Genomic DNA, 10257 nt, shown 5'->3' with positions numbered 1-10257 from the left:
ATTACAAACATTAACTGGAGCCAAACTTGTACTCTGGTACCAGATTGTGGATCACCAACCACATGCCTTATGTCAACAATTTTCAAAACGTTCTCAGGACAAGCAAATCTACAAGGCCAAAAAATAAACAAAACTCCCCTGGATTAATAGTGACATCAGGAAATCTGAAGGAGAGAGATAATGCTCAAAGGCAGTGCTTATCAAACTTTTTTTCAGTAATGACCCTTGAACACATTTTTCAGAAGTAGCTGACCCAGGTTTTTGACAGAAGTTATATATAATTACAATATTCTTTTTGATCTTATTAACTCTTTAATGCATGAATTACAACAAACTAAGATATTTTCCCATCTTTATCATGCACAATGTTTTCCATTAGTTTTCATTGTTTAAACATGAACAAAATTATATCATATCTAAAAACTTATAAATAACAAACACAAATGTAAATGTTTTATATGAGGAACCCCCTTAGTGGTTCTAGGAATATTTTATGTAAAAATTGTGTTTTCTATTAATTATTGTAAGATTGTTCTTGTATCATGCATGGTAATTTTTTTAATTTACCTTTTATTTATTTTTAACCTCACGTACCCCCCTTGCAGTACCACCAACGTACCCATAGGGGTCCGCGTACACCCCATTTGAGAATCACTGCCTAGAGGACTCTCTTTAAATCAAATTTAGTGACATAGATAGGCATATACAGTATGTGTGTCCTTACGAAACAGATTACAAAGGAATCAAGGCAGCTAAATCCAATTTTTTGTTAATCTCATTCATGATCTACAGGGAAATCATAAACCAAATCTGGGACTGTCTGCAGAACCTAACAGGGCGAAAGGCATAACGTATCAAAGCAGCTGGAGATCAATAACAATGAACCTTATGTAAGGGACCTGCGGAAATAGCGGCTATTTTTAATACCATTTAGTTAATTCTTTGAGGCTGACTATAAAAAAGTCCCCAAACTGGTCATATATACCTCATCACTGTATTCTATTCTCCCTGACAGAGACTTCTGAATCCAAAGTAATTCAATAATTCTTCTTAAAAAATCCAAATCAAAAGACCACTTTTGGACTGGATTCTCTGTTTCTAAGAAACATGCCTACCATCTCACAAGGGGACAAATTACTAAATAATTAACGACTCTTTTAGGGAGGGAAAATTCCCAAAGACTGGAAGACCAGCCATTGTTTTGTGCCAGTCCACAACTGATGAAACATAACTATAGGCCCATTAGTTTTAACCTGTCATTCTAAGATCTCTGAGAATGTGTAGCTGAGCATTGACTGTGACATTTTAATCTGTAGTCCTTTCACACTACACCCATGCAATTCGGTCTTCCGAGCCAATCATTTCACTGAGACGCAAATTGTTTCTTGTGAAAATATAAAATCAAAAATGGACAAAGGAGGCATTGTTGGAGCAATCTTTCTTAGATCTTAAGAAAGCTTTTGATACAGTCAATCATCAAGTACTCATTCACAAAATGTCTTATTTTAATTTCTCACCCAGTGCAATAGACTGAATGAGCTCCTATCTGTCAGACAGAGTTCAGTGTGTAAGGGTAAGTGGCGAGACATCACCACCCCTGAGGAATGAACTGGGTGTACCCCAGGGATCTATCCTGGGCCCAATTCTATTCAGCCTTTATATAAATGACTTGCCATCAGTGTGCACTGGATGTGAGGTGCAAATGTACGCTGATGACACTGTCATTTCTGTTCATGCAAAAACTAAGGCCCAAGCTGCTGCCAAACTAAGTGATTCATGTAAATCAATGGCTTACTGACTCATAGCTATATCTAAATGTTAAGAAGACAGTCTGTATGATTTTTTTAGCAAGACCAACACTGTGAACTCAAGGTATATGTGTCTGGGGAGGTCATTCAAACAGTTACACATTTTAAATATCCAGGCATTATCCCTGACACTACTCTATCCTTCAAAAAACAAGTGAGAAAGGTATTGCAAATAACTAAATACAATCTAGCAAACTTTAGATATATAAGGAACTGTTTGACAACACCTGTAGCAAAAGTCTATATGACTATATGACCTACCCACCTAACATACTGTATGACCAGCTGGACCCAGATGAATAGCACAACATTAAGGCCTATCACTTCATTAACAAGCTCTCAAAGTTTTGGACAGAAAACCTAAGCTATACCACCATTGCAAAATCCTGGACAAACATAACCTGCTCAGCTGGGAAAATCTTTTAAAACACACTGATGCATGTCTCATTTTTAAGATTATAAATGGCAAGGCACCCCCACCACTCTGCACTTTTATACAGCAGAAAAATTCAAACAGCAGAACCACAAGGTCTGCCCTAAGAGGGGACTGTGTAGTCCCTCTTAAGTCCAGTTCCTTTGGTAAACACTGTTTCTCTGTGAGGGCATCAACACTTTGGAACACAATACCGATACATATAAGGAATAACACCTCCTATCATACATTGAACCACTATCATAAGAACTGGCTTTTAAGCAATCAAAAATGTTTTTCTGTTCCTATTTATTGTTGTACTGCTGTTGTCTGTTGTATTCTTTTTAATTATGTTTTTATTTCTCTAGTCTTGTTGTGGTTATCTTGCCAACTTTATTTTTATTTTGTTTTATCTGTTTCGGTAATTGAAAAAAAAAATACTTGAAAACTAATTGCCATCAACCGGTAAAATAGCATCCAAACATTTAATGAGACATACTTTCTATGCAATGTTAGAACCAGTTACAACAAGATTGAGATCTACAGTAGTGCAGAGCTAGACAGATCAGACGCTGACATTTATCCAAGCTGAATCAGTATTGGGGAATATGCCAATAAGTAATACATTGCAGTGCATAATTGTCAAAGAAATGTTAATTAAATGGTCATTTGGAAACACTATCTACCACAGATCTCTGACAAGTTTATGATTCACCTGGTCACATTGTTCAACTAATTATAGGGATCCTTATCAACAACACCTCACTCCTTAAATGGTGGTATGTGCCTCAAAACTCCAGTATTGGTTACTGCTATATATGAGTACTGCTCATATAAAACCTGCGATAGTTAAACCCGTGACCTTTAAGCTTCATCAGAATAAAGCCTCATATTTCAGGACTTAACAGCCGGAGCTTGTCCAGATGACATGCCCATAAATCCTTTAACAGATAAACATCTACAGTGCATGACTCCGGCTGATGAAGAGCGGCTCCACCTCCGTTATCTGATAAAGCATCTTACACAAAGATGGTTGTCTTCGAACGCACACCCGACAATAAAAGCCCCATTCCTCATGTCACACACCTGGCACTGAATCAGCATGTTTGTAAAGTGCAAGGTGGGGAGAGCGCACACTTTTGATGGGCACCGCCTCGCCCATGACACAAGCTTCATCATGCATGCCTGCTGATCAGGTCATAGCCAAGGACAAGTGGAGGTGTTTATGGGACCTTCACATGTGACACTGTGCATTTATTAAAAGCAACCAGTCAACTCCTGTCCCTGCTTGCAAAATAAAACCAGCTCTTTTTCTTCAGATTTGTACAGATTTGATATTCTCAGAGATACTCGGCTTATTGAAGCGACTCCAGGTTTAGACACCTAGGCAAATGTTGCTGGAGCGCATATAGAATATTGTATTAAAAGAAAGAACTAAGCTTAAAATCTGTTTTGATGTCCACGCCTACGCAGCTCTAGCTGAACCCCTACCTGATGCCCAGTGGGGGGCAAATCCACGCTCCTCCCTCAGAAGTAAGAAATGCAGGAAATAAAAATAGCAGTTTAAGTTGCACTTCTGCTGCAATACTCCTCAAAATCTTTCTCTGTCTCATCTTTTTTTAAAGAAAAATAATAGATCTGCAGGTTCTTATTCCGTGTGAAACATGAAAAGAATCCTCGTTAAAAAACAGTCATTACAACAGTTGCAGAATACAATGAGGACAGTTAATGAGGTTCAATGGAGTATCGCTCATGTATTATTAGGCAGCAGCTCAGGTCTCCAGGGCTGCAGGTGCTCTCGACTTAATGCCACTGGCTTCTCTTTGTCATCGCTCATGCTTGGATTTCATATCCACACACTCAGCAACGAGGCCAATTGAGTTTTACTCCGGCCCCGCCTCGCCGGCTGCACTAATACCTGTGGGGGATTTGGATCTGACTGAGTAGCTTTTGCTTTACAACAACATTCCCTCAACCTTATTTTTTTAACTTTCCTATCTAACTACAGAACACCCATATAAGATGGCACTCCTCAAATGCTCCACTGTATTTGTATGATTTGAATTCAATAAATCTTACAAGGCACTTTTATGTTTTACAGCGCACCACATGTTACATGTTTTATTGTTTTATGTACTGTCAGATAACTCATCCTGTAGCTCCTGGGGAGCAATAAAGCATGTTATGGATTCCCTGGAAGACTCAAAGGCACGCTGTTCCAGATCAATGCAGAATTTTAAAACTGAAATTAATACTTTGTGTCTTTTAATTCCTGAGGCGTAGATCATTGATTTATAAAAGCATGCATTAGAAAGAAAGGAGACAGATGTTCGCTGATATGCAGATCAGATCTTAATGTATTATACTCTAACAAAACACATTTGATTGGTTGCCATCAAATGTCTGCAGACTCATAGCCTTGTTAACTTGTTCTTTCATCAGATATGTATTAATTTAAGTCTTGTTATTGGACAGCTACAGTATAAACATGCAACAGTCACAGGCTTGAATCAAATCAATGTTGCTGTTATATGGCGTGTGTTTAAATACCAAGCTACCAGATGCTTCTAATTATACAACAGTCGTTTTCAGACTATTTTATTTATGTAATTATTGTAGGAGATATCAAACCAACTAATAACCAAAATGTATAAAAAAATACCTTTTAATGGATAGATTTAAAAACTAAAAGTATTTTGCCAGCCTGAATTTCCTCACAACTTTTTGAAATAATGATTTAATTGCAAGACTAATTGAGAGATACATAGGGAGGCACGGAGAGAAATCAAAGAGTTAAGGTCTCCCTGACACGTAGATGCAGAGTGGACTGACAGTCTGAATGGCCACGCTCCTCTCTGCCCGGCAGTGATTCCTCCATTTATCTTCTATAATGAATTGACAATCACACTCCCTCTGATGTTTACACAGAGATATTGAGCCATCCTAAAACGTGGCTGCTTAAAGAAACCACACACACTGAGCTGACTACACAACTTCACATCACGTGCAGACACAGTCATACACATGTATGGAGCGAAGCAGTCAATTCACGGGTCAATTACTTTCAGTCCAAATGATGATGACATTATCAAACAATTTATTTGTGGTGTGATCCCTGTGGCCTGCAATCCATTATGCAATTTCCCTGCAATTGCATTTTTGAGTGATTAAACCACTGCTCTATAATTATTCATTAATGCAGAACAACTGCAGGAAGTGGATAAATTAATAAGATATAAAAAACCTTAATGTGTTTTCTGCAGTTCAGGAAGCAGGCATAAATGTTATGCAAATCTGCTCTGATTGTTTCAAATTATATGAGGTGGAAATGGTTTTGTCTGTGATTTAGAAAAACATATTTTCAAATAATGTTTTACTTCATTGAAAACTATAACCTCTAAAATAAGTTCAAAATCAACACAAAAAAAAAGCCCCGACAGCCAAACAGAAACAAAGTATCTGCTAGTACACCTACACTCTGAAGAGAAGGTGCAAAACTGAAAGAAAACAGTGCACACATGCCGTCTACTTGGCCATGGAGATTGTACATCTTAGTAGAAAAACTGCTAAAACCCACACACAGGTGGCTGTCTTTTTACAACTCTTTATTGCCATACCATAGTGGCACCTTCATAACCAAAACAATCTACCATTACATTTTCTTTCAAAAGCCCTGGTTTTGAAGTTTTATTTTTAGGACGACTCCAGTACCATTAACAGCTACACACTCACTAATTAACTTTCAAAATGTTCATGAACCACTTGTGTTTAAAACTAACAAGGCCAAAAACAAAGAAATAATTTATGCAGTGCATTATGCAAGTGATTCTCTGAATATAAAATTAGTCATTACACTCCAGAGATCCTCTGAAGAGTCATACATTTGAGAGTGTATCATCCCTCTGCAATCTTTTTAATGAATAGACACCACAAACAGTAAAGACTGAACACAGCACCTCACATGATTATACTATGATCTGTCCGCACGCACGCACGCACGCACGCACGCACGCACGCACGCACGCACGCACGCACGCACGCGCACACGACCCTATGAAAACACCAACACAAGCATCCCCCAGGCACCGGCTCTGTTCCCCATGTCCTCCCCCCTTCCCTTCCCTCCTCCCTCACCTCACCCAATCCCCCGAGGTGGATTAAATACAATCACACCTGTGATCATTTCTCATTTGTGACGTCTCCAACACCAGTGGTCCAAAGGGACGCCATGCACCAGCCAACAGCACCGCAGCTGTGAATTACTGTTTTGCTGGCTTTGTAAATGCTCTAAAACATCCATAGATTATTTGTGGTCATGTAAATACTTATCATGTAAACAGGAAACGCAGGTACACAATAAAGCTCTATTAGTCACAAGGTGCGTTCTCTTCGCATGAGGAACTTTGTGCAGTTTATAGATTACATTCTTCCAGGAAGATAATCCCTCATCAGAGATCCCAAATACACACACAGCAAAAGTAATGATAAATAAAGAAGGGCTTTTTTTCTTTTACTATTAAAGCTACACTCGGGTGGTTTTCATGTTAATAATTACAAGACTGATTTAAAAAGGAGGCTTCAACATAGTACCTGTACCATAATCAACACATTCATTAAATATTCTAAAATGTCATGCTATGAACGCTAGTACAACATTTTGCAGACATGAGTGATTGAAAAAGTTGCCACCAAAAAATGTTCACTCAGGTCAAAAGTCTGTTTTGCCTTTTAACGTTTTCGCAGTCTTTAGAAGTTAGTGGTACTACTACAGAAAAAATGAACTTATATTACATTACAAAGTTCATTAAACATTACACACACACACACACACACACACACACACACACACACACACACACACACACACACACACACACACACACACACACACACACACTAACCTGAAGTGTTGGATGTGTTCTGTCCATATCCCCCCATGTAAGGACCCACACCTGGTCATGTGACTTGTCATAGAGCATCTTCACTGGAAAAGAATCTGTTGTTACTGCCTAGAAGAGATGGGCAGAAAAGGAAGGACAATATTTAATTGATATATTGAAGGTTTACTAGGCTAATCAATGATATATAATAACAACACAAATTCCACATGTAAGTAAGATCATTTTTTCTCGAGATATCAGGCATAATGGCCTTTTTACAGATACTGTACTAAACTAAATTATTGGCTATGTTGACCCATAAATACTATTACATTTGTCAACAAAATGTCAAACTTAGAGGATCCTTTTTATTAATCATAAAAAATAAATAAAACTTTATTCTCAGTGTATTACCAGTGTATTGCTTAGTAATGATGCTCTTGGAATCGTATTGGAGCTGACTGTGGAATCAGAAAATATTGTATAACAACCAGTACCTCGAAGATCGTTTTGTTAACGCTGCAAATCACAAAAAGTGCCACCATCCCATTTCACAAAGGACTCATTTGAAAATAAATCTGCAGCTTGCTAAAGTCCCATTGCCTACTTATGAATAGGTCATACAGTCCTTAATCAAAATTAAGAGGTTTTTTCTCTATGATGCAGATGTTGAAGTGAAGGAAAACGTTTTTTTCAGCATGTGTAAGAACAGAAAGAACACAAAATAGAGGAACGAATGGAACAGGCAGAAAAAAGAGAGATGAGGGGGGTGGAGTGTGTTCAACCTCAGGTCTGCTGCAATGTCAACAACGAGAAATAACACAATCTATTACCCTGCTTCTGGCTGGCGGACAGGGAGCTGCTGACACCCTCACCAGTGGAGCGAGACCACCAGCTCTGTGTTCAGTAATGGTAGGTCCGGCCCTCCACTCTGCACCGGCCAGCCCAGTGTCAACTCAGCATGTGTGCATGTACACTATGTGTGGACTGCCTGTCGGAATTTACTGGTAATAAAGCTTTTTTCTGTTGCTGCTCCCGGGCTCTGGTATAGACTCCTGTTCCACCATTGACAATTTTAAGTCACATTTTAAGTCCTATCTTTTTTTGCTTGCTTTTAGTTTAGTTTGATGGCAACATACGGCTTTGACCAATCCCCTCAGTTCACTTCCATTTGCTCCTAATTTGGTTTATTTATTTATGTCAAGACTTTTTATTTAGTGTCTATCTTTGTTTATTGGTGCAAAGGATGTTATTTTTCAAGTGTTTTTTATGTTGTATTTAAAGTCTCTATTACAATTTATTTTACTACATTTTGTCAAAAATAAAGGTTGAATAATGCATTTCTAAAAATAGTCTTCTGTAGGTTCAAAGGGTTAAGAAGACAGCGATGGATCTCATATCTCGAGAGTTGGCCTTGCCCGTTGTGTCACTTCAATTTAATTGAATTTAAACATTTATACATACTGTACTATCATATGAAGGTTTCAAGCTGAGTCAGCAACTCTACTGAGTTGAACATATTAAAAGCTTAATATAACTTGGTAAAGGGTTTCAAATCTTTCAGATTCAATAAAATGCTATCAAACCTGAAGTCAAAAACAGAAAACTAAGTATTTATTACTTTATTAATAAAACACAGATAAAAAATACAAATTGGTGTCATACAGGTAGATGCATGCATAGATTCACAATATTGTCCTTCAGGAAAAAGGAATATCTTAAACGTTGCTAAAGGATGCTCACTGAGTCTGAGAAAAGAAAAAGCATAACTACAACCTAAAACATGACTACAAACAAAGCCATTGTAAGGTGTTTATGTTACTAGATCACCCAAGGTCTTGGCTATGTTCTTTTTAAGTAGCCGAAATGCCGTTGTTTTCACGTGCAATGTGAGGCTGACCCAGCACAGGTCTGGAACATCAGAGTCAAGGTTAGATCCCTTTGTTTGAGAAAAGTGGACAATTCCCTTGCATGCAACAGGATGAAAACACTTGAAAGCCTTCATTAGTGCAGCTTCTCCACATGTTTACTGCCTTCATAGTGTCTGCTGGAAATCACGAAAGGATGTAACACATTCCTAAAGGTGACATTGTATTAAAGCAGATGTGTCAAACTCAAGGCCGGGGGCCAAATCAGGCCCTTGGTGGATTTCATTTTGAATTACTATTAGATCTGGCCCGCCGGTATATTGCACGCACACCTTCACTCAATCCTGAGGGTTTCCTCAGCTCAGAGCCTGAGCCCAAACATTGATGAACTTGCACCCAAGATGAGATGCCAAGTATTGGCTTGAACTAGCATCACAGCAGCAAACTGAGTTTCAATGGATGTTTCCTTCTGCACTTTTTTCTTGCGACAACACGGCATGTTTTTTTTTTTTCTTTGAGGAAAATTGTTTTTTGAAGCTGTTGAAAAATGTAATAATAAGAATTGACTATGGAAAAGCCGCAGATGGAGCCATAAGAAATTAATGCAACNGGGGCCACATAATGTATGTACCACCAGGGGGCCGCAGATTCACTTGGATCACACACACACCATCATCTGATTTGAAATAAACAAAGTCTTGGTTTTTAGAATATTCTAAAAACCAAGACTTTGTTTATTTCAAATCAGATGATGGTGTGTGTGTGATCCAAGTGAATCTGCGGCCCCCTGGTGGTACATACATTATGTGGCCCCCACCACCATCCAAGTTGCCCATCCCTGACCTAGATATTAACGTTGGTTGTATCAAAGTTAGATTCCTTTTCAATAGTAAAGTACAAGTACCTCTAAATAGTACTTAAGTACAGTACTTGAGTAAATGTACTTAGTTACTTCTCGCCTCTGCTATTAACCTAAGACGTAGCTGTAGATTTGTTTTGTTGTATCTGTCGGTTGTATTGAGTTGTCTTGTTTTGTGTCAGCTGTAGTTGTGTTGATTATTTCAGAGACACCGCCGGAGAAGGAGCACTGAGAGCAGCATGGAGGAGAACAAAAAGACCCCTGGAGCTCAGGTCAGTGTGCACTTCATCACAATATATTCCTAACACTCTTATCCCCAAATTAAAGATCACAACCTGTTTAGAAAATAAAATATTAATGCACAATATGGTTATATATAGGATAGAACATTACTACTTAGAACGTTGCTGTATTTCTTATTTTTTCTAAA

General features: G+C 38.2%; 1 protein-coding gene across 1 annotated transcript in view; it reads left to right on the top strand.

The window, feature by feature from the left end:
- Positions 1-10257, top strand: part of LOC104945699 (follistatin-related protein 4-like) — a 33807-nt gene that overhangs the window by 22742 nt on the left and 808 nt on the right. The window contains exon 9 of the mRNA XM_010771407.1: positions 10034-10099. Within this exon, the coding sequence (XP_010769709.1) occupies positions 10034-10099 (66 nt within the window). The remainder of the gene's footprint in view (positions 1-10033; positions 10100-10257) is intronic.

The sequence above is a fragment of the Notothenia coriiceps genome, unplaced genomic scaffold (assembly GCF_000735185.1).
Source record: "Notothenia coriiceps isolate Sejong01 unplaced genomic scaffold, NC01 NC01_scaffold00009970, whole genome shotgun sequence".
NCBI classification, from domain to species: domain Eukaryota; kingdom Metazoa; phylum Chordata; class Actinopteri; order Perciformes; family Nototheniidae; genus Notothenia; species Notothenia coriiceps.
This window is presented reverse-complemented; position numbering and strand designations above follow the sequence as displayed.